The sequence below is a fragment of the Poecilia mexicana genome, unplaced genomic scaffold, assembly GCF_051168715.1.
Source record: "Poecilia mexicana isolate PSO_F unplaced genomic scaffold, ASM5116871v1 scaffold_11, whole genome shotgun sequence".
In the NCBI taxonomy this organism is placed as follows: domain Eukaryota; kingdom Metazoa; phylum Chordata; class Actinopteri; order Cyprinodontiformes; family Poeciliidae; genus Poecilia; species Poecilia mexicana.
Window position 1 is genome coordinate 26,374,304 of NW_028263380.1, and position 24,421 is coordinate 26,398,724.

Genomic DNA, 24,421 nt, shown 5'->3' on the forward strand with positions numbered 1-24,421 from the left:
TAAAATTGGGTGTATTTAAAAGGAAATGTCGTAACTGGTAATAAAAACATGAATCTAGATACATTTTGCAAACTCTAAATTTTTCGCCTAAGGTTTTAAATAATCTTTTACAAATGTCGTCTGTTGAAGCTGAAGAGTTTAAAGGTAATATGTGTTTTCTGGAGGCACTCAAACAAAAATATGACATGTTGCTTTAAAGCTGAAAACTCACAAGGTTCAGGTGATTCAATTTGAAGACATAAGTGATGAGATAACTCCTCTATTTTATTTTAAGCTTTATTGTTACTCCTTTAACTCATAAATTCATATATAATTAAAATAATTTTCATGCTGAGACGAAGTTCCTTCATTAAGAAACTAAACATCCTGTTCATCCAGGATAAAATAATAAAAAATAATCTGAAAACTCCACGTGTTTAACTTTTTTTCTGATGCAGTTTTCAAGGTAAAATTTTAAATTATAGTAGTAGTAGATAATTTGGGCTTTATTTTATGTTATTGCACCTTTTTTAAAACTTAAAAAATAAAAGTGAACTACTTAATCAGTAATACACATACGATTTTGTGAGTAGCTTTTAACATTGCAAGCCCAAATCTTCCTATAAAACTATCAAAATACTATTTATATGATGGAAACTGCCTTAATTAGTAGAATATGTAATTAAGAAATGTGTTTCATGCCAAATAATCAAAATTTAAAAATAAATACAAGATCTGACAGTTTCAGGAGCTTCAAATAAGAATTATTGTTGCCATCACTTTGCACAAATATTGTGTTGACAGAAACTCATGTTTATTGTATTGTGCCACCTGGTGGTTGTTCACAGTAAGTGCTCCCCTGAAGCCTCAGGAGCAAGGACGTTTATACAAACTACACGTTTTAATATAAAAACAGGTTAATGTGATCATTTGCCTTCAAACTGTGTGAATTATTCAAATGTTACCACCAGAATTAAACAACTGCATCGGTTTCTGAAATTTAGAGTATAAATATGTTATGTTTAAATATGTACATAAAACATTTCTGAAGAAAAGTCCAGACACATCCTAGAGAATTTCTGCTGATCTTCAGCAATTTTAATCTTTGTTTTAATCCCATCTTTTAAAAAACTAAATACATTGTACATATTTTTTTACACCCATTTTACATCCATTTATAAACATCAATGTGCAACTTATTTCTCTGCAAACATTTGCAAAGATTATGATATTATCTTATAAAAACAAAACATTTGGATTTGTAATATAAAAAAAACACATTACTTATTAAAATGTTGAAGTGAAAAGTGCTTCCAGTTTAAGTGATGCTGCTGCTCAAACATAAGGCGCCTGGTGAAAGTGCTTCATCTGGTCCCGTCTGAAGAGTTTCATTCAAATGAACGACTCTTTAAAATCCAGTTTTTACTTCACACATTTGGTCAAACTGAAGACTGAAAACTTCATCTAGTTCTCAATAACAGACGTTTCTAAGCAGCTTATGTGCAGTTTGAGGTTAAACAACTAAACAAAAACATCGATTTCAAAAATAAAACACCAAATAAAAAGTACCAAGACCAAAAGCAATGTAACAAACTGATTGTGGAATAAATTGGAAAAACATGAAATTAAAACTTCATCCTTTAAAAATGAATCACCATTAACTCATAATAAGCAAACAGCATCTAAACAAACAAACTAAAGCCTGAACCTTTTTTATCCTGAGGTTACAACTTAAATCTGCAGACGGTGGAGGATCTTTGCAGCTTCAGTCTGTCTGAAACCAAACCGACAGAAACGGTTCAGCAGCCATTGACAGTTCAGACGATCCGGTTACTGCCCGATTTCACCACAACTCCACTCAGCATCTGCATGTCACATTTCCTCACATTAAAATGTTTTATTCTTTTTATACGTTTTAAAAAATCTTAAGTGCAACTGCATTTTTATTTGGCAACATGTTTTAATAAAATCGTTGCTATTGTGTCTGTGGAGTTAACAGTGATAAAAACAGACTGTCTTCATTGTAAACCTCTAGGAGGCGCTGTTGGACATTACCTCGAATTTTAATAATAATTTAAAATAAATTAACCAGGATGAACGAGATATTTTCCTCTGGAAAACAGGAGAAACTAAATAAGAATGAAAAATTTGATGTGAAACGAGTATTTAAATATCCAAAGGCTTTTTTCCCCTCACCTTTTTAGCCAATCAGATCTGAAGAGAAACTTCTAAAAAAGATTTTAAAAAAAACTTAAAACAAGAAAAATTCAGGCTTCAATATTTTATGCTCTGGATATTTTAGATTTCTGATAATAGCCTTAAAACACTAATCAGACTCAACTGGCCCTTTTTTTGAAGGACAGTTTTGTTTACAGAGACCTCATAGTTCAGTTTATTTGTTTCTGTTTTATTTATTTAGAATATTTAACGTGTCTTTGACTTCCAGTGTCAAATGTTCATTAGATTTTAAAGCTTATTGACATTTAAGAATGTGTTCCTGCATTATATTACTTAAAAATGGTCTTAAAACAATATCACAATAACTTCTGGAACAATTTATCGTCCAGCAGAACTTGAAGTGGTTAAATCCATAGTTTGTTTTTTCTGTAAAGTCGATGCCTATAGCTTTACCAAAATGCTACAGATAAACGAAGCTTCTCCCAAATAGAAGTTTATCTCTCCAACGCCTCGATGACGGCTGAGATATTAATACATCTCATATAACAGTTTATCATTTTTAATGACTTGTCACGTGAATTAAATTATTCACGTGTTATTTTAATTGTGTTTCTTATAGAATCGAAACACCAGAATAAAAAATATTATGTTTTTTCCAACATTAGAATTTAAAAGTTTTGTGCACATTTGTAATGGAAACATTACAAATGTGACTCTGATGCTGAACAGCAACATTAATATCAAATATCATCCCAGATTTTAAATAAGAAACTGGACAACAACAGTTTTTAAGGAACCGGAAGAACAATCCAGGAAATCTGACGCCAGACTAAAGCCATGAATCATCCGTCAGGTTGTGATATTCAGCAGAAATCAGCTGAAATCTTAAGTTTTACAGTTTATAGAATAAACTGGATTAACTCTGATTTATTATAATTAAAAATATTGTTTAGGACCAAATTATTCAAAGCTTTTCCTGATATTGTTGCCCGTAGTTTGAAATCACCTAAAATCCTATTTTCTGTTGAATTTCTGGGATTTTTCTGGGTTAACTGAAGGACGAAGGTTAACTGATTTCCACTCTGAACAAAGCAACACGGTTCAACTTGTTCTTGCTAAATGGTCTGTTGTGTGTCATCGGTTGGAAACGCGACTGATACGGAGTGAAAAATCAGCCAAAGTCCAAAAATAAACCTTCAAAATACTGAGCAAGACCACCTTCAATGATCACAGGAAAATCTGAATCACTAGAAGGCAAAAGAGATGAATTAAAGAGTTTTTAAAGCGATGTAAACTTCCAACAAGAAGAAAATGTTGCAAAAGATGTGAAAACTGTACGTTGAGGTCAGTCTGTGGATTAATTGCCCTGAATCCTTCGCCAGGTTGAGCTTCGCTGCTTCTCTTTGGTTTTTCTTCAACTTGGACCGACTGCCCTCTCCTCCTCCTCCTCCTCCTCTTCACCGTTTTCCTCCTCGTCGGCCCACGCCTGGATCTTCCCGTTGCCAAATATCATGTAGATGACGGCGCCGCCAATGTTGATCCCAGCGGCGACCCAGAACACCTTCCTCCAGCCTGCCATGGTGTGCTGCAGAAAGGTCAGAGGTCAGACTACATGGTATGCCACTGCAGACACCTCTGGAGTTAAAATATGATTAATAACACAGTAAAAATGGAGGTTATACAATTATTTTTGCTGTTTTCATGACACAGAAGCTAAACTTCCAAGAAAAAAAGTCTTATTTTTATGCGAGAGCCTCAATAAACCCAACAGAGAAAAAGAAAACATTAGGAATAAAAAAGTTTAGAGCAGAACAAACGGAAACCAAACCAGTCAAAGAAAAGCTGGAGGTTTTTCAGCATCCTGATTTCTTGGAGACTCACATCTTCTGTAAAGTATCCCGTCACGATCGGCGCCACAACACCCGGGATCGTCCCGAACGTGTTGGTGATTCCCAGGAGGAACCCGGCGTACCTGCCAGGAAACGAAACAATAAATATGTAGATAAAAATCTCAAGTTTTCCTCCTATGTTGGCTGTGACGCTTTCTGCTGCCATCAAATGATCCAGTTTTCTTCTCACACACAAACTGGATCAGGATTAGGGCTGCAACCAACTATTAATTTAATGTTTTAGCGATTATTCTGACAATCAATTTGTCTATCAATTATTCTGATGACTTATCAGTTATTCTACTAATTATTCTGATGATTGATTAGCCTACTGATTATTCTGACCACTTAAGCTGTACGACATCAGGTAACACATTCAAAGAACCAGGCTAAAACTGCCTATTAAGGAATTTTGAGTTCAACATATTCACAAAAAATGTTTTTTTTTCTCTTAAATACAAAATGTATATATTTTTATACATTTTTGGCTTCGTTTCTGCTCTGACTGTGTTATTTCTTTTGTTTTTTACATCTGTATACTTCAGTTAATGATTAATCAATTCCTAAAGTAATTGACGATCATTTTAATTGATTAGTCACGATTAATCGTTACTGTTGACTCCATAAAACTGATTCACCTCAGTAAACACCTTGGCTCCAGCCTGTCCCTGTCCTCTGCTGCGCTCTGCTTGCTGCGCTCTGCTTGCTGCGCTCTGCTTGCTGCGCTCTGCTTGCTGCGCTCTGCTTGCTGCGCTCTGCTTGCTGCGCTCTGCTTGCTGCGCTCTGCTTGCTGCGCTCTGCTTGCTGCGCTCTGCTTGCTGCGCTCTGCTTGCTGCGCTCTGCTTGCTGCGCTCTGCTTGCTGCGCTCTGCTTGCTGCGCTCTGCTTGCTGCGCTCTGCTTGCTGCGCCTGTCCTGATGAAGAGACGGTTCTGCAGATTACTGGACCCTTTAGCTTCTTCCCTGCGGCTAACCTGCTAGCTTCAGCAGTGGGTAACCATGGCAACACATCTGCTCCTCCTTTAATATCGAGGGCCAAAAGAACCACAAACCAATAGATGCTTTAACATCTGAGAGTTCAGCTGTAAACAAATCTTTCAATAATTGATCAAATACACAATTAAATAAATGTGATCATTTTTAACTAAAGCTCTATTGTTAAAATCATATATACGTAGTCATTTCCTGTATAACTATAAATTATTCATGACAAAACCTGCAGACCAATCACATTTAACTATAACTTTCAGCCCCGCCCACTGACCACAATGGATTAGACTGAAATGATGGCTCCACATGACATTATGTATTTTATGCATAACTGTATTTTTTAAATTTATTGTAATAAAATGATCATATTTGTTCATTTAGGAATATTTATATCTACTGAATTGTGGAAAGCAACACCTCCAGCTCAGATGGTAATCTGTTAGCTCATGACTCCATGTTTGAGCTGAAATGGTTGCCATGGCAGCGGGCACTCACCGGGGAGCGATGTCGATCTGGTTGACGTAGACTCCGGCAGAGCTGGTCCCTCCTAAGCTGGTGGAGAGCGTGAGGAAGGTGACGGTGAGGATGTGGCTGCATCCGGCGTAGCAGACGGCGATGAGGAAGAGCGCCGGCAGCACCAGGCCTGCAGGGAGACGAGTATCTCCATGGCAACCCAGCAGCTAGACTGTTTAGGCTGAAAAAGTGACCTCACTGACCTGTGAAGGTGAAGATCTTGCGCACGTTGGTGATGCTGAACACCTGCCTCATGATGAGCCAATCAGCAGCCACGCCGGACAGCAGTGAGACCGGAACGCTGCAGAAGTACGGCAGCGCCGACAGGAAGCCGTTCTGACGCCCACAGAGACGCAAGTCAGTCATTTAACAACACAAAACTCAGAAACAGAATGAAATCTGTACAACTCATTACAAGATGAACGTTTTAAATAAAAATCTAATTATATTAGGTTAATATTAAATGCTACAACACAGTAAATCCAATCTGTAAACCACAGCAAAATGCAACAGGCTAATTTATATAAAATCTGAACTTTTCACTGATCCTGTCATCAGAAAAAGGAGCATGAACGCTTTTAAAACATTTTTAAGATCTTCTTAAATGGAAAATGTCTGGTCCTAATAAACTCAAAGTATTTTTCTTTTATTCACTACGTTTATTAGTTTTATTTTAATATCATTCAAGTTGTGCCACAAACATTCAGAAACTTTTTACACAGACTTTCGCACCCGAGCCTTTAAACTTGGCTGAAGACGGCAAGGATTTTAGAAGAAAGTTCTCAATTTTTGTTCCTGAGATCAAACTAAAAACATTTTCTAGACCAAAAAAATAGAAAAAACTAGACCATGAATGTCAAAATCTGTATTTCTGTCTCTCATTTCAGAAAATGAAACTCAAATATTATATAGATTCATCACAAACAGAGTGAAATATTTAAAGAAATATTTCAAGCCAAGATTCTTGAAGGAATTCTGCCTCAGTCTTGTCAAGGCTGCAGTTAGCCACATTGCTGGTAGATTTCTTCCTTCCACTCAACTTTCTGAGATATTGAATTTTGGGTTTTCATTCTCTGTGAGCCAGAATTACCAAAATTAAACGAAATAAACATTTCCTTGTTCTGAAATGAGGGCAAAACAAACCCTTTTTCACAATATTCTCAATAGAAACCTGGTTGAACAGGTAAGTTCTAGTTTTTTAATCTGGTGCGACGGAGCAGCAGAAACTCACGGACTGCAGGTCAAAGTGCAGGATGTCGTTCATGTAGGTGGGCAGGGAGGTGAGCAGCGTGTAGAAGGACCAGTTGGAGCACATCTGAGTGACGATGATGGTCCACAGCGGGACGGAAAGCCCCATGGACACAAGAGGCAGCGACCAGCCGTGACCTTTGCCCTGAAGGGAAATGATAACAGACAAATTTAACTTGCATCTGGGAAACTGTGAGAAAAACAACACACAGGTGAACAAGCAGAAGTGTTTAGCATTGATGAAAAATGAGTTTTACATGTAAACAAGAAGATCTGAGAAGCAAAAAGCAGAAACAGGAACTGTAATACTCCTCACTTCTCCTTTAAACTACAGGCCGGAAATTTCTCCAACACTTGGTTTGAAAAGCAGATTAGTAATCTATTAGATTAATCGGATTAAACAATGGCACATTCTGCAGTCTTTTTATTTAACCTCTTCAACTTATGTTTTAAAATATAAAGCTGAAACAATTAATCTGATTAATCAATTACTCAAATAATCGTCAACAAATTTAGTAATCGATTAATCATTAACTGGAGTACACAGACTCAAAAAAAGTTTTTTGCTGAAAGAACACACTCAGAGCAGTAAGTAGGCCAAAACTGTTAAATATACATGTATATTTTGCATTTAAAATGCTTTGTTGTTGCATTTTAGGTAATAAAATGTTATTTATTTTAAAAAGAACAGAATTATTTGTCTGTCTGGATCTTTGAATGTATTCCTAATTTTGTATTAAAGGTTTAACTGGTTAAATGAAAAATCTCCAGAATGCACCATTTTTATTTAATTAATCATCAAAATATTTGATTAGTCATCAGAATAATAAACAGTATAATTGATTACTGTAATGCTTATTTGCAAACCTAATAAAATATTAAATATAAATAATCAAATTCATTTTTTAAAAATAAAAAATAAACATTTTATTGCCTAAAATGCAATAACATAATTTATTTAGAGAACATTTGATCATTTGTAGCAAAGGATAAATTGGATAAATAAGATTTTTCAACTTTAATGCAAAATGTGTATTTTTTGACAGTTCTGGCTTAATTACTGCTTTGAGTACAATTTTCTCTCAGCACCTGACCTTCTTTTGAATCTGCATACTCCAGTTAATTAATCGATTACTTAATTACTTGACTGTTAGTTGAACAACTAATTAATCATGATTAGTTGTTTGAGTCAAACACATACAGCTGAACAAAACAACCAGGATGTTGATGCTCACCTGAGCTCCAATAGAGTTGATGATGTAATCTCTCTCCTGTTCGCTGATCCGACGGTGAGTTCGAGGGTCGTCGGACACGAGAATGCACCAGAAAATGAACCAGAGGCACCCGGCGCCTCCTGAGGGACGAGGACGTGAAGCGTTAATAAAAAAGGAGCTGAATGGTGGCAATTTCTGTGTTTCTGCCACGGACCACAGAGGTAGAACACAGCGGGCCAGCCCAGTTGTTCACAGATGTAACCGGTGAGCGGCAGCGCCAGGCAGGCGCCGAAGCTTCCCCCAGAACCCGACAGGGAGATCAGGAAGGAGCGCTCGAGGGGCGGAGCCCACCGGGTCCACATCGCCATCATGGCTGGGAACGTCACGCCCTGAAAGCAAATGATGAATTACAAATGTGTGGCAGCGGTAATATAAGTTTTTAAATTCAAAAACAACAAAACATTTCTCTTTTCCAGCAGCCATAGCGCTTTCAGTGGTAAAACCAGCTGACCAAATGTGTTTGAGTTCTGCTTGTGTTGCTAGGTAACGGGCTGGGTTTTTCTGGGGTTGCTAGGTAACGGCGAAGTGCCTTCTGATTTATGATGTTACAATTTGAAGGCTTTTGGAAACGGTTCATTTTCCAGACATCAAAAAAACTAACTCAAAAGACGTCTGGGTGTCTTTTTGGAAGTGTTGGTCTGTTTTTAGAAGCAGTAGAAACGCAAATGAAGTACAAAGTTCATGATATGTCCCCTTTAAATCGTTGTTAAAGGGCCAGTATTTTGGAAAATCACATTTTTCTGCTTTATTTCATGTAAAAATAAGGTAACAAACCAGATGTTTTGTCTTGATTCTTTCAAGCATATTTGAGAAATCCTTTAATCTCCACCATTCAGATGTGCAAAATACCTGGGGGGATCTAGCCCCGCCTTTAAGGACACAGTTCCCTCTCGTTAGCAGTTTACTAGCCAGCAGCAATTGGCAAACATCTGCTGAGCTCATTAAAGGAGCTACTTCTCAGTGTGACGCTGGTAAAGACGTTGTTAGACGAGCCATGCTGTGATAACTTCCTGCAGGCGAAGTTTCAGCAACAGCAGAAGTTTCTAAAGAAACACATTTTCAAGGAGTTAAATTATAACGCAAAAATTTTACTCATATTTAATATTTATAGAGTATAGCAACTGAAGGTACCATAGCTACTTGTGCTATAAAATAGCCCTATGTACCACCGCCCCTTTAAGAGTCTAACACAGAACCAGGTGACCTACCTCACCGAAGCCCTCCAGGGCCCGCAGAGCAAACAGCCAGCGTGACCCCAACCCAGCAGCCAGCGGCGTGAGGACGGTGAGGACAGCCGTGCCGAACACGCCCATACCCAAGAAGATCTTCCCCCCGTAGTGACCGGCCAGGTAGCCGCCTGGGATCTGAGTGCACAGGTACCCGAAGAAAAAGGCGCCCAGCAGCCAGCCCTGAGTCTCTGAGTCCCAGGGATACTGGGGAGTCTGTGGGGATACAATCAGCCGTCAACAGGGATAGAAACACCAGAGTCCATTCAAACGTCTCTCTAGAGCCGTGCATTATAAACTAGCCAAGTCGTAAAAATAAACAATTCTCACTAACAGATTCTGGGGAAAAGGTAGCAGCTCCATGAGATTGTGACTGACAGCCCTAAGTCCCGCCTCCTGGCTCTGATTGGTTGTTTTTAGTTAGCACTGGGAGAAGGCAGAGGAGCTCGACTTTTTTCACAGTTTATCTCTCTGATCCCAAACAAATATGTAAAATATATTCTATAAAAGTTACATACTTAATCTTTAAACCATTTATTCATTGTTATTTTTAAACACAATTGTTTGGTAAGCTAACTGCACCCGTCGCAGTTTGAGCTCACGTCAAAGCAAATACACTGACGCCTACATGCAATACCTTGCGGTCCACTAGGGGGCGCCCGCGGGAGCCGCAGAACTCACCCCGTCCGGCTGCTGCAGGGCTCTGCTGCTGTTTTCTGGTCCGGACGGCAGCGGACACGCCGGCTCCGCCGTGGTGTTCCTGGCTCCGGCCGGGTCCGTGACGTTCACCATGGCGACCATGGCGACGCTGAGGTTGACACGGAGACCGTAGACCACGGAGATCCCCAGGAACATGAGGACGGCGAGGCTGATACGGGCCGAGCAGCACCGAGGGGGAACTGTCAACGGGAACGGAGTTTACAAAGTCCAAATGACTCCCGTTTGCTTTGTTCACCAGCGTTTTGTTTTGAAATTCTACTTTGGTAAAATGAAACCTTTCATCCTCTCTGCTGCAGACTCTGTGAAAATGTCTTCCTGTATTGTTTCTGCTGTGATGTTTGGACCTAGCAGCTCTGAGCTAGTGGTGTCTTTAGGGACACTGTCCATCGTCCTAGTTCATGTCTTGAGATGTTGCTTCAATGTGATGCTCGTCCACCCCTCCAAAAATTAGGCTCTTTGTCCCCGAGTACATTAGAAAACTAAAACTGATTTTGTGTTGCTTTCAAAGTAATGGCTTCGAAAACTTTCATTTATTTAAATCAATAAATATTAAAAATACTAATTATTAAATAAACTTATTATTATTATTATTATTACATATTCCTTTTTCTTTCTTTTGGAGAAAAAAGCTGCTGTTTGCTTTAACATTAACATTAAAATGAAGATAAAACCAAACCAGCAAACTCACCGGCGTCCTTCCCCAGGAGAACCTCGGTGTCTCCGCTCTGGTCGGTGTTGATGGAGCGGCCATTGGGCAGCGGCATGGCAGGCGTCTGAGCCGGACTGGTTCGGTCGGTGGGTCGCTGTCACTGAGCCATGCTGAGCTGGAAACGAGTCATTAAAACGTCAACAAAGCAGAGAGGAAGCGAGATGAGCGCATGACGGAGTTTCAGCTGATCGGGATTATTGTTGAAACTCTGCAGAAATGTTCGGGCAGTTTGATGATTCACAGTACCACTTCCTGTTTCAGTAATCTGAACTCGTTTAACTTCAGCAGAGAAATTCTGATAGACAACAAGTGGCATCCAGTGAAGCTCAGCTGACAGTTTAACAGCAGACTGCTGCTTTCAAAACCTGCATTTTCATCAGAAAGTATAAAGATCTGCAGACATTTTCTCGGTCATGAAGACAGATGCATTAACCATTGATATGTAAAAAGCTTTTAAAACAAACCTAACTTTAATCCAGTAGCACAACATAACTGAAAAATGCAGCGAAATACAGCTTTTAATTCTCCAGCGCCTTGCTAATCACCTAATTATTCTATTCAGGTGGTGCAGCAGAGCCACATCTAAACGTTTCAGGGCAGCGGCCCTCCAGGACTGGAGTTTGACACGAACGTATTTTTAATAAAATAAACAACAAAAACAGTAAATAAAACAGAAATAAACGACACACATAACTGAAAATATAAAAAAAATGGATTATGAAGTCTCTGTAAACAAAACTGCCCTTTAAGATATATTAATGATCAGCTGATCTTGATTTATTATATGTCTAATTGCTTATTGTGAGAGGCTTAGCCACCACGTCTCCATACCAACCATCAGCTGTTATCTAAGACACTTACTACTGGTACTCTTCTGTCACAAACATGTGAAGTTCGCTCAATTCTCCGGGGATTTCACCTGAATCAGACTAAACTTTCCAACAACAAAAACTCCAGGTGAGTCAATGATAAGCACAGTGGAGGTTGGGTGATGCTGTGGGCCTGTTTCACTTTTAAATCTCATTATGTGCAACTGCAACATCAACAAAAACAATCTGCTTTCTGCACATTTTTCAGCATTTACACAAAATCTACTGCAAATTAAACAAATATTCTGGGTCAGAACCGCCTTGACAACAGCCTGGCGTCTTGTTTAGCTTTGCTGCTACAATACGCCGCGACTTTGAGGAATTTCCTAATTAAACTTTGCTGTAATTAGGAACTATTGAAATGTCTTGGAGCGAAACAGGAAGTAGATAGTCATGGTAAAGAAAGAAAGTACATCCTCTTTTTTTTTTTGCTGTTTTTATGCATCAGGGGAAAGTGATCAGGTGTTTATGAGTTTGTAAACACTCATAAACCTCAAGCGTAAAACAGGTTCCTCATTGTTATTTATTTAGGAAATAAGAAGCAGAAAGGATTTACAGAAGAAGCAGAGAAGTTGTTAAGAAATCCTCACAAAGAGCTTCAGAAAGACCCAGAATTACCAGCGAGAATTTTTATTTATGAAAAGCAACATGTAGTTAACTCAACTATGGACTCTACGAATGCTCACTGCGCAAGTCTCCACTGCTGAAGGAAAGGAAAGTTGGTTTGCTGGAAAACATTTGGACTAACAACAAAATTGTGGAAGAACATAAAAGATTCTTCAGGATGAGCTACTGGCCAACCTCATAAGTTACTGACAAAACATTTTCAAAAATACATACAAAAAACTTGAAAAACTGCTGACCAAGACAGCTTTGAAAGATTAGAAAAAGGTCCAACTTCATGGAATCAGACATCAAACTGCAGCAATTTATATTTAAATAAACTTATCTAAAGAAACTGTTTGTGTAGTTTACTTAATTCACTATCAGATGTTTAAGATTATCTCTGCTTCTGTAAGCGGAGATAAAACATATATTTATCATTATTCATGTGACTAAAGCAAGTCCCGGCAAGTATGAGAGCAATGCATCACGAGGATTCCTGCCAGGAACAATCAATGAGTTTCTGAACCGCCTAGTTCTGTCTTTGAGATTCAGATGAACTTCATGCCAAAAGGTCAAATTAGCAGAACCCAAAAGTTCACTTCAGACCTGTCTGTAAAAATCAACCAACCCACTTCAGGTCACCTAAAAAACAATATTTAATTGTCAGTTTTTAGCTTTATTATTCTATTTTGCTGCAAATCATCATTTCATCATGAAAAAATCTAACTTACCTAAAATAACCTTATTACTTCTGGTGACATCATAAGAACAACTTTGGCAGCAACAAAATACAAAACCTGAATGCTTCAGAGAAACCTGGTTAAAATATTAAAGTTCATTTCTTTAATATTTACTATTTCATGCCAACCGAATAACAGGATTAGTGTAAGTTTTGTCATGTCGTCAACCTAAACATCCACAAACTAGATTTTTTTTAAAAACTTTGTATTTTGTAAAATCACAGCAAAAAAAAACCTAAACTATACTGTATCACCCAACTGTGAGTTTTATCCTCAGTGTTTATGTGTTAGTGAAATGCAAAACTAATGTTAACACGTTAACTTTAAGCTTCTTTTCCTTACATTAATATACATATTAAAGTAATCAACTGACAGAAAACTAAAGTAAAAATTAGACATGAAGGGCGCCAGTTATCATCGCTGTCAGAGACACTAAAAACCGAAACCTGATCTGAAAATAGTATAGGTAACCGCAGTATACAACTTCATTGCAACTGAGAGGTATCAGGTAAGTAACTACCTGTAACTGTATTTCCAAAATTAAATCTTACCTTCTTAATTTTAATCAAGCGAATAAACATAAAGTTTCTCCCGGCAAGACAAAAACTGAACAAAGCTGCTTGTTTTTCAACAAAGTCACATGAGGAACAACGATTCGGGGAAAACAGATCTACAAACCATCGAGAAGCGCTACGCCTTGTTTGAGACCCGGAAGTGAGTGCGGTAGGAATGATTTATCAATCTGTACTAAGGGTTATGACGTCGACGCTTGTGATTGGCTCCTTGTGCTCATCTGTGTAACAGCTAGCGGTGGCTCTACAGATGTAAATAAACACTTTAAATAAATTAAATTACGAAAGCGGTGTTTTCGTAGTTTTAATAATGCAGTATTTTGTCATATATTTTGAAAATTAAAAAAAAATAAAATAAAATAAAAAACGTCTTCAAATGATTCTTAAACTCTCTTTACAATCGTCACAATTTAAAGTTTTTGCTGCGTTTTAGTTGACTTTTTAAAGTGTATTTCAACACTTGAAAGCATATAGCAAGCGAAATATAACAAGAAAATATTCGGCTTACATGATTTTTTAATGCCCCAATATTTTTGAAAATATTCTAATATTATTGTTTTTTAAATACAGCAATCTAAAACACAATTATTATAAATATACTGAATATAATTTTTATTCTGTTAGCATATCGTGTTCTGTAGCTAGAACTAGAAAGCGTTATAGTATAAATGTAATTACCCTTTACTGTCTTTTATGAATAAATTACTTAAACATGCTTCCGTAATTTCAGTAACTCTGAAAGCTTTTAGCCACTTTTCTCTTCCAGTTTTAATTTTATTTATATTTTATATTTATTTATTTTCGAAAAATGTTTTTTTTCTGGTGTTGCTATGGCAACAGACCACTTGTTTGTAGGCGGAAGGGTAAGCACCACAGGCTAACGGTTGAGGCTCAGTTTGGAACTGTCTCATATTTGCCACCTTAAACCAAACAGTTTTAGCAGCATTCATGGCTAGCTTCAGGGTGAGTAAATCCCGGGAGCCTTACTCTGTTTTATCGCTAATACGTATATGTATATATTTTTTTACATTGTTACGTTTGCTTTATGTTTTCATTTTTATGCTAATGTAGCATCGCTAACTGGTTAGCATCGTGTGTAGCTTGGTCGTGAACGCACCACGAGACCTCCCTGCTTTATATTCAGTTTTTATGTAAACTTAAAGCCTCTGGAGCCACTGTAATCGGGGTTTCCGTGTATTTTAACGTTGAATTACAACAGCTTTTTGATTCTTTGTTTTAGGCCCCAGAAACGAAGCGAGAACAGTTTCGAAGATACCTGGAGAAATCAGGAGTTCTGGACTCTTTAACCAGCGGTGAGTGGACAGGAAGTTCAGTCACTTGTTAAACTGCTTCAGTCATGCGCGAAAGTTGCTGCAAGAACACAGATGTTGTGATTTGTAACTTTAAAAATAATAGCATTTTGTTTTAACATTTTTCTTTCACAGCCTTACCTGTATTGATATGAATCCGTTTGGGCATAAATGATTGAAAATAAATCTTTGTTCTAAATTCAGTATTTAAAACAAATCTTTGCTATGAATTCTTTGCTATGAATTCTTGTAATAAAACAAAGCTTTACAGTTTATTAAACACCACATTTGTGTAATTGCACAAACCTTCAGCTGTATTTAAATGTTATTACATGAAGGTTTCTGTACTGTGTTGATTTATCAGTTTCTATCTTGCAGTGCTTGTGGCTCTTTATGAAGAACCTGACAAACCAGACAATGCACTTGAGTATCCTTTTTTAAATTAAATAACATATTGTTTAAATGCTGTATTTATATTCTAATATCTCGAATGAGACTTCGTCTTGCTCCTGCCTGAACCATGACGTTTATTTCTAATCAAACTTTAAGGAAAATTTGATTTCCTGACCAGGAAGTTTGGGGTTGTTGTTCACTGTAAATCTTCTCAAAATTTTGACTGTATTTAGTTACAGATTTGTTTGATTGGATCTTAAATTCTGTAATTTAAAGACTTTTTTTTTCTGTTCTCACACAAATTGTGTTTAATTTGGGACACAATGTACCAGACATCTACCCAGCAATTCTAATCTCTCTATAACCCAATAGGGGGCGCTGTCACTCTGATGTTGAGGTTGTTTTAACTGTAATGAGGAATATTTTAGCTTAATTTCCTGTAAATTTCCTGATTTAAAATAATATTTAAAGGTCTGCCCTCTTATTTGCCTTTTGAAAAGTAATTTATCTAAATAAATTCAGCAGAGCTGTAAGACAGGAGAGGCAGTGTGTTTCCTGTATATCAAGTTTAACTGGATTATTCTGCTATTGTCTCTTTGGGAGGGTTTATTATCACAGCATGCAGTGAAGAGCAAAAGACTGAAATAACATTCTTCTTTTAAGATAAAAAAAGATAAACCTACTTAAAAACATCAAAGTTAAATCAAAGTGTTTGGAGTTCTGTGAAGTACTTATTCAGTGGCTTGACTGCAATAGACAGAAGTTTAATCAAAGTCAGTTTGTATAAAAAGACAAATGTCTGAAAATATCTGGAATTAATTTCAACCAAATACATAAAAATACCCAACAGATAAAGTTATTTTACATTAAATCACTGCTGACCATTCATAAAAATAGGGCTGTAAATCAGCTTTACTGATTGATTTAAATTTCTATTGATGAAGATTTAATTTCTGGAAAATCATACACTCCTTGGGTTCATGTAGTTCAGAGTAACACCAGCTCGCCCAGGGCGGCCATCTTGTTTTGCAGCTTGTATTTAGTTAAATTCAGGTCAGCTCCCAGAGTGGGAGGATTGAAATAAAGTTTTTGAATATACATTCTTTCAGCTGTAATTTAATTCTAGGAAAAGTAAACTGATTATAAATTGGAAATTGGATTTAATATGAAAGAAATTTGAGATTTTTTTTTCAAGGAATATCAGCCAGCCTCGTCTGATTCTAGTTGCATTTAATTGATAGTTGAAAGTCTAAACCTGTCACAGAAAGAAATTTTGCTGGACAATAAATTGTGCCAAAAATTATTGCAATAAGCAAAAATGTTGTTGCTTTGAGACCATTTTCTAGTAGTATAATGGTAATGGCATAATTCTCAAAGATCAATAAACTTTAAATGAACATTTAACTCTGGAACTTCAAAGCATTTTAAATATCTAAAATAAACAAAACAACAGAAACAACAAATAAAATAAATTATGAAATTTAAAAAATGGTAAGTTGAGACCAGACTAAAGACTTTGGTCATCCAGTTTTTGGTAGAAAAAGAAAAACAACAAAATAATGCAAATAAAATTATTGAGCTCATTTTCACTTATCATGCGGTGGGTTGATTTATTGCTTATTGCAACATGATCATAGGAAAAACAAAATCTTCTTGTGACTCTTGAACTCTTCGTTTTTAACTTGGCATATATTTCTAGAGACTTTATCTAATTTCAGACAAGTTCAGACAAATTGAATCTTTTACACTCTCAGGTCAGAAAGCTGCAAACTTTATGACCTCAAATGTCTATTTGCTCAAGTTTGTTTTTCATTTACACAGTAGCACACAGATAATAAAACATCTTTACCATCTCTGATAATTTGTTGTTAAAACCATTCCCTACCACTGCACTGCATATAAAACCTTATTTATGCAGAACTGTTTCAACTTTTTGCACTACAGGGACAATAAAAGGCATTTCTGATTTATTCTGCAGTTTGAAATGAGTTCAGATGTTTTTTTAGAGTCTTAATCTCCTAAACCTCCTCAGCCTGCTGTGAATCGTAACTGGACCTTAACTAGCGTCTCAGCTACATAAAGGTCCACCTGGGGGGGGTGGTGTGTGGAGAGCCGACGGACACTGAGGTTCTGCAGGCAGAGCTGGCCGATCTACAGCAGAAGTTCAATCTTCTGATGGAGGAGAACAAAGAGCTGAGGAACAAGGTGAGGCGCTCGGCCGTCGATGTTTCTGTTTGAGTGTCCAGAGCTGAAAACGTCATAACCTCCCGTTTCTCCTCGTCCTGCAGTTGCTGCAGTATGAGCCGTCGCCTGAAGAGGGAGCTCCACAGCAGCCGGAGGGCGTGGTATAAAAAGAACATTAAAGTTGTCATTTTCTTTGTATAGAATGTATTTGATTATTCGTTATTACAGTGAAGACAGACTGTTGATTTTTGTTAAATAAGAACCAGCTGCTACTCCCGAATAAAACTATTTTCTGCCATGTTTGCATCGTCTCAACTTCTTACATAAAATAGATTATTTTAGATAACAGCTGTTTCTCTGAGCATTAAGTAGAAAAATAATATTTATTAAAAAAAAATCAGACAAGATCTTAGTGTTGGAACCACTAGAATAAATGACACCCTGGGAAACTTAGCGTTACAGGAAAACCGTTTATCCCATGTCATCAGTGGCTATGCTAACTAGCCTTAGCATTCACAGCATGCTTTGCTAACTGCAGTGTAACAGAGAGCAAAGGGGGGAGAAGGAGAGAGGTATGAGCAATATCAAACATAGGGTGACTGACGGCGCTAAGACCCTGTAACAAGACAGGGTCGGCTTCACATCGACCGTAAGAAAACAACAGAAAACCTGTCCAGAGAAAAACAGACATCTTTTCTGTTTTTTATTTCTGAGTGTTTGAACCAAGTTTGGATAAATTCAAACCAGACCACTGAACTGAAAGTGTCTGTTTGAATGACTGTGTGATGGTGCCTGAAACATCACAGATCAATGAGTTGGTTTTCCATTCCCCTGCGGTCCGTCAGTCTGTGTTCAGCTGAAGTCGATCTGTTGGCCTGAAACTGACCTGGAAATGGTACACAAAAGAAAGTTCTATGGTTGTGGTCTGAACTTTTCTCTGCCATCAAAACGGTAAACTGCCAGTGATGTCCAGCGATCGATTTTAAAGTGGTTGAGGACTAGTTGTGTTTGTTGAAACCTTCAGTCAATACTTTCCTTTAATCTTGAAAAGCTTCTTAGTTTATCGTCCACTGTGGCTTCCTGAAGGTCTTCCAGGGATCTCCTTTGGGTTTTGGATCCCTTAGTTTCAATCCCGTTATGGTACCCAGACATTTTTAGGCTAAGGGTGTTTTCACATATGTAATTTGTTTACTTTGGTCTAAATCAGTTGAGTTTGTTAACTTAAAGTCTTGTTTGCTGTGTTTACATCGACACAAATGAACCAAACCAAGGTAGGAAACAAACAAGAGGACTAAACACCCCAAGTAATCTGGTAAAGACCTGACTGAGGAACGCATCATCCTTCAGTTGATCATTGACAGTATGCCATTGCTTTCATCAAGAGCTATTGGGAATTACCTAGTTGGGACTAAAATCTTGTCTTCTATCTTTTAAACCCTGATATTTGAGTGATTTATTTAGACTAAGCTGACAAATTGGAGCAACATCCTCAAAAAACAAGTCTAAGCCCAAACAACCCTTGTGTTTAAGAGTCTTATTTATAGGTCAGAATTGCAGGCTTTAAAAATATTCCTCTGACGGTGGTCAGAAATCAAACCAACCTCCACAGAAAAACTCTAGAAGACCTTCAGAAATCCTGAAGAACTGTTGATCAAGACTGCTGTTGCATTCAGAAATCTAGGTAACTCCATATCCCAGTTGAGGGGGTGGATTATTCAGAGAAGTAACCTCAACAAACAAAAAGACATTCCTCTGAAACTGACAGAACAAGCAGCCAAAGTCCAAACACAATCCTGGAGAACAATTAAACAAGACCACTTTAAAGATTTTAGGGACTTCTGGAAGAAAAATATAAAGAAAGGACTGGATCAGGACTTTTAGCACATTTAAATTAAGTCCGATTTAAATTTGCAAGTCAGTCGGGGCTCGTCTGCTGCTCCCGCTGCTCGCCGCCGACACTCTTCGGTTCGGTGAAGAAGTGACAGGACTGTTACTCTCCCGGCTTTGTCGAGACACTGAGCTCAGTTCCCCCACAGAGTCTGGGCTCTGGGACCTGCTCGGCCTCTTCGAGTCCGACTTGGAGACAATCCTGGCTCTGGGGCCGGCGCAGCTGCTGCGGAGCTTCATGCTGCTGTTTCCATGGTAGGAGTCTCCGCTGTCCGAACAGTTCCCCTCCACCACCGTTGAGCAGTTCCACGGTGGACTGAGCCGCCGTGTCTTCCTTGCTATGCCTGACAACGTGGTGGAGGATGAGGTGTCTGCCACAGGCAGAGTGGGGTACTCTGAGCTCCCACACTCCAGGTCGTCATGGTGGGGTGAGAGATCCTCCGGTTCGTCGTGTTTGTCCATAGGAGGCGAGCGTGTCTCACTGCTGGTGTTGTTGGAGTTGCTGTTCTGCTCCGTGGGGCTTGGCACTCCCTCCTTGACATCCTTGTGGCCCTCTGGCTTTGCACCAGGATCCCCTTGAATTGGGACGAAGGCAGATGAAGCACTGAGGAGGGGGTAGTTGGGTCCATTGCCCTGCTTCTCCAGCAGTAATGTATATCCACTGGGAGCAGTGGGAATCGTACTCTTGCGACCCACTGAAGTTCCAACGCACACCTGATGCACAACAGAGTTCTTTTTGGACTTGCTAACGTAGTAGTCATCCAGGTCGTCCTTGAGGTGAGGATAGTAGTTCAAGATGCCCTTCTTGATTTTCTTAAAGCCCAGATGCATGATCTCCAGTAGGCTGAGGAACAGTGAGATGCAAGCAATGGCTTGCATGAACATCATGAAGACGGTTTTCTCCGTGGGTCTGGAGACGAAGCAGTCCACCACATTGGGGCACGGCTCCCTCTCACACTTATACAACGTGTTCAGGCGGTGTCCGTAGAGGATGTACTGACCTGTCATGAAGCTGACCTCCACCACTGAGCGAGTGACAATGTGAGCTACGTAGGTGCACAGCAGCGAACCCCTCAGGGGGGCTTTGTTCAGCTTCCCCTGCTCCAGCTGCCTCATCTCCTTCTCAATCCTCCTCTTCACCTCCACCATCTCTGCATCCACAGCCTCCAGCTCCCGGCGCAGAGCCACCTTCTTGCAGTGTCGCTCCTTCTCCAGAGCACGCAGCTGGTAAATGGCATGGCCCATGTACACCAGGGAGGGCGAGGACACGAAGATCACCTGGAGCACCCAGTACCGGATCAGGGAGATGGGGAAGGCCTGGTCGTAGCAGACGTTACGGCAGCCAGGCTGCTCCGTGTTGCAGATGAAGTCAGACTGTTCGTCGTTCCACACATCCTCAGCAGCCACACCCAGCACCAGCATCCGGAAGATGAATAGGATAGTAAGCCAGATCTTGCCTACCATGGTGGAGTGGATATGGACCTCCTCCAAGATCCCACCAAGGAAGTTCCAGTCTCCCATTTTTTTACATTAGCAGGGCTGGAATTGGAAGAGAAACACGCATTTAGAACTGTTAACACATAAAACTTGAAAAGATGCACACTATGAGTGTACATCAATCACTCATATGGACAAGTTTAAAATATCACAATGTGGACAAGTCAATATGAACTCCACTAAGGGGCACAAATTGATTGATGCCTTTTATGGACTCGGAGATGAACAGTTGTACATTGCTCAGCTTCTGCCACTTAAAACTCACATCCGTACTGTGTGTACTCTGAGCTGAGCGGACTCTGCTGTCCACGTAGAGTTGGGAATTCATAGCCTAGCATACCAATTGCCCACATTTCTTATGACACATAACTTAATTTCCCACAATCCAATTGGATAGTACCAAGTAGCAGACATGGCGGATGTCTGCCTCAACTACGCATGGACCTCTGTGGAGTGAAGTACAGTTTGAAGTAAGGCTCTGTGAAGCTATCAGTCAGTTCCTTTACCTGTAGTCGAAATATGTTGCATCACTGTGAGCTCATTGGTGGCAGCTCAATAAATACTCAAGGACTAGACTTCTATTGGTGGACCAAGAGAGGATTGAGGGGTTGTAACTAATGGATACAGCCAGCATGCTTAGCCATCATAGGAAGAAGGACGTTTGGTTGGATAACACGGCACCAAACGTGACATTGCTCTCTTGTGAAAATGAAGATGATTACTGTCAACTAACAGCATTATATTTACTGATACAAACATTTTTACATGGCTAAAGTTAGTTGAAACCATTTCTGCATGGAGTGACATTTATAATGTATTATATTACTGTCAAAAATGAACAGAAATAATTTGAGTTGTTTAGTCTGTCAAAAGAGAAAAATGCTTCACAGTCACAATGTCACCATCATTTATCAATGTCACAGATTCTAACTAAACATTTAGCTTCAAACTAAGCATTTAGTTTCTGTGTTAAATGTGTAATTTGAAACTACTTAGCTTAAAACTAACCAGTGTGCTAAATAATTAGCTCTGTTATACATTTCATGTAGCAAGGGCCTTTTCAAGCCTTCAGCTCATAGCTAAATATTGAGCTAATATTCAAATTCACTTGCTAATAATTGGAAATTGACTATCAAAATAAAAGCTGTAGTAAACAACGATGACGAGTTTGAAATTAGCAATGCCACACCCACCTTTTATTTTGGTAGTTGTACATTTAGGTCAGAGCTAATACTTAGTTTAGAGCTAAATATTTTGCATGTTAGACATTTAGCTTGAAACTGGCATTTATTAATGAATAAATAACATTGTGAAAACATGAAGGTATTTTATTTCTTGTGACAGACTAAATAGTCGAAATTATTGCTTTCAAGTAGCAAGGGATACTTTTTTTGTTTCTAAAGTTGAACATTTCTGAGATTAATCTAAAAATTTCAGACTTTTGCATTTATAAAGAGTGACTTTACAAATGCCACCCAGAGCCGTTCGCTTCCGCCAGTTGGAGAACGTACTTCCGTTTTCTACAAGGTATTTTCGATACGATAGTGTTTGAGTGCATGTAAATACTGATAACTTCACAAAATATTCCTTCTAAAAAGTGATGATAATAATAAGAAATCCTGGGAAATCACAATATGTTCCCAGGACAGAGGGGATATTTAAAAATGATCTCACATTTCAGTATAACTTAAAGAAATATTAAAACTCATGAACTTAATAATTTGAATGCATTCATGAACAACGCATTGATACAACGATAATTGAAACGGATTCCTGTTAGCTCTGGTTATCTGAACTTTTATTAATGGAAAGACCAAAACAATCAATGCTGTGGCGTTGCTCTGATTTTATTAGTATTGTGACAAAAACACTAGAGTTTAAACAAATGTAGAACATCAAGTCAAAGATATGCGAAGATCTAATAATAATGTCTACAGAGTGATGTAAATAATTTAATATAAAAGCAGATATAAAATATCACCAGAAAAGCGTCTCTACATCTTAAACAGTTCCAGCACTCAATGCTAAATTTTCAAATATTAAAAAATGCATTCAAATCTTTTTAAAAGTGTCAACTCTCAACTGAAACTCACCTCTCATCCTCGATATGAAATATAATAATCCCTCTGCTGATGTGTGCAGAGAAGCACGGGTCGCTGCTGGTTCAGAACCGGACTAAAACGGATCGATCCCTGCCGGCTCTGGTTGTTCAGGACCCAAACGATCGATACCGCGGCCCGGTTCTGCTGCCATTTCCCTCGCAGCTGTATGAACCGACCGCCTGCCGGTCACCAGAGGTGAAAATGTGCAGCCAGCTCCGCCATTTGCTGGCTGAACCCAGAAGACCCCGAACCGGGTTGATTCGTCTGAGGTGAGGCGAATGGGTGGAAAACCAGGACCTGACAGAACCTCCGACCTGGATTATAAACCAGACTCTGACATGGATTAAATTGGGCCTATCATGCAAAATTCACATTTGTTTTTTTAATTTGGGTCTCTTAAAAAAAAAAAAAAAAAAAAAAAACACATAAAACACCCCAAACGCTTATTAAAAAAAAAAAAATCATCTAGCCATTATGCAGCAATAAATATGTTTTGTGTCCCGCAGATTAAAATCAAAATTTAAAAAATATATTTTAAATTGGTGCCCAGTCAAGCAGGAACACTATGGACCCGGTTCTGGTACCGTTAGTGGTGTGAGTCGGTACCAAGTCCTGCTAAAAGAACCATCTCCATAAATCCTGTTAGCAGAAAGAAGCATGGAGTGCTCAGAAACTTCCTGCCAACTTTTCACTTTTCCCTACCACACTTTTTTCTTCCACTTAACTTTATATTAACCTTTTCACAATAATAAATTCTCTTAATTTGGGGGGCTGAGGGGTTTGTCTGTAAGCTACATACGACGAAGTATTTGGGCCATACAAAGAAAAAAATAAACATTTTTTTTTTACTTTATTTCACAAGGAAAATCCAATTTGGATTAAGAATTTATTTTGCAAGAAAATAACAAGAAAGAAGTAATCACAAGAATAAAACAAAAATGCGAGAATAGTCGTATATTCTCGTATTAATACTTTGCCTCAATGACATTTTTCGTATTACTCTGACTTAATTCTTGTAATAATTATTTTAGTGATTTTATTTATTTTATTTTCTTAGCGTGGCCTTTGTAGCGATTATCAAATTGATTAAAAAAGATGTCATGGATCTATACGAGTTTTATTTTTGGAAATGAGAAACAAAAATGCAACTTTTTCATTATATTCCAACTTGTGGAGATTGTTAAACGGCTTTCTTTGTCCGGTCAAGTCGGTAACCTTCGTGACTGTTTCGCCGAATTATTTCTCTATTGAGTCATTTTTAATTGGTCTAATCTCTACTTTTCTGATTAAAATATTTCTGCTTCACTGAGACGCGCCAGTCCAGCTGCAGGGGGGACATGAAGAAATGTCAGGATTTCATTGGTTCCCGCCGCGGCAACAGGAAGTGACGAAGTATCTGCACGTTTATTTGTCAAGCAGCGGATCAATGAGACGCGTCCGATTTCACACATGGCCGCGTCTCTGCTGTGTTTTTAATTTTATTCCTCCTCCGGCTGCTGTTCCATTAACAGGAAATCGATTCTTTTGATCCAGTTAG

At 38.4% G+C, this 24,421-nt stretch overlaps 3 protein-coding genes across 3 annotated transcripts; 1 reads left to right on the forward strand and 2 right to left on the reverse strand.

Annotated features, from left to right (window-relative positions):
• Positions 1–1,050: 1,050 nt before the first annotated feature.
• LOC106923458 (sialin) lies at positions 1,051–13,817 on the reverse strand. Its single transcript, XM_014996493.2, has 11 exons — positions 13,491–13,817; positions 10,704–10,839; positions 9,977–10,194; positions 9,278–9,511; positions 8,224–8,398; positions 8,031–8,149; positions 6,779–6,940; positions 5,751–5,883; positions 5,530–5,677; positions 4,039–4,129; positions 1,051–3,742 (listed from the first exon to the last, which is right to left on the reverse strand). The coding sequence occupies exons 2-11, from the start codon at positions 10,777–10,779 to the stop codon at positions 3,572–3,574; spliced, it is 1,527 nt and encodes a 508-aa protein (XP_014851979.2). The 5' UTR covers positions 10,780–10,839; positions 13,491–13,817; the 3' UTR covers positions 1,051–3,571.
• A 519-nt stretch (positions 13,818–14,336) lies between these two features.
• mycbp (MYC binding protein) lies at positions 14,337–17,696 on the forward strand. The gene is made up of 5 exons (XM_014996525.2): positions 14,337–14,474; positions 14,752–14,824; positions 15,200–15,248; positions 17,287–17,419; positions 17,503–17,696. The coding sequence occupies exons 1-5, from the start codon at positions 14,460–14,462 to the stop codon at positions 17,563–17,565; spliced, it is 333 nt and encodes a 110-aa protein (XP_014852011.2). The 5' UTR covers positions 14,337–14,459; the 3' UTR covers positions 17,566–17,696.
• Positions 17,697–18,783: 1,087 nt separating this feature from the next.
• gja9b (gap junction protein alpha 9b) lies at positions 18,784–20,816 on the reverse strand. The gene has a single exon (XM_014996513.2). It carries the CDS (start codon positions 20,804–20,806, stop codon positions 19,301–19,303), a length of 1,506 nt encoding a protein of 501 aa, XP_014851999.2. The 5' UTR covers positions 20,807–20,816; the 3' UTR covers positions 18,784–19,300.
• Positions 20,817–24,421: the final 3,605 nt, after the last annotated feature.

Bases quoted from the DNA above. Each gene is read 5' to 3' on its own strand.
- LOC106923458 (XM_014996493.2), bottom strand. From the start codon at position 10,779: ATGCCGCTGCCCAATGGCCGCTCCATCAACACCGACCAGAGCGGAGAC. The intron at 10,195-10,703 runs GTGAGTTTGCTG...TCCCGTTGACAG, and splicing joins TCTCCTGGGGAAGGACGCCG to TTCCCCCTCGGTGCTGCTCG. The intron at 8,150-8,223 runs GTCCGTGGCAGA...CTCGTCCCTCAG, and splicing joins CGCTGTGTTCTACCTCTGTG to GAGGCGCCGGGTGCCTCTGG.
- mycbp (XM_014996525.2), top strand. The intron at 15,249-17,286 runs GTATCCTTTTTT...CTAGCGTCTCAG, and splicing joins AAACCAGACAATGCACTTGA to CTACATAAAGGTCCACCTGG. The intron at 17,420-17,502 runs GTGAGGCGCTCG...CTCGTCCTGCAG, and splicing joins ACAAAGAGCTGAGGAACAAG to TTGCTGCAGTATGAGCCGTC.
- gja9b (XM_014996513.2), bottom strand. From the start codon at position 20,806: ATGGGAGACTGGAACTTCCTTGGTGGGATCTTGGAGGAGGTCCATATC.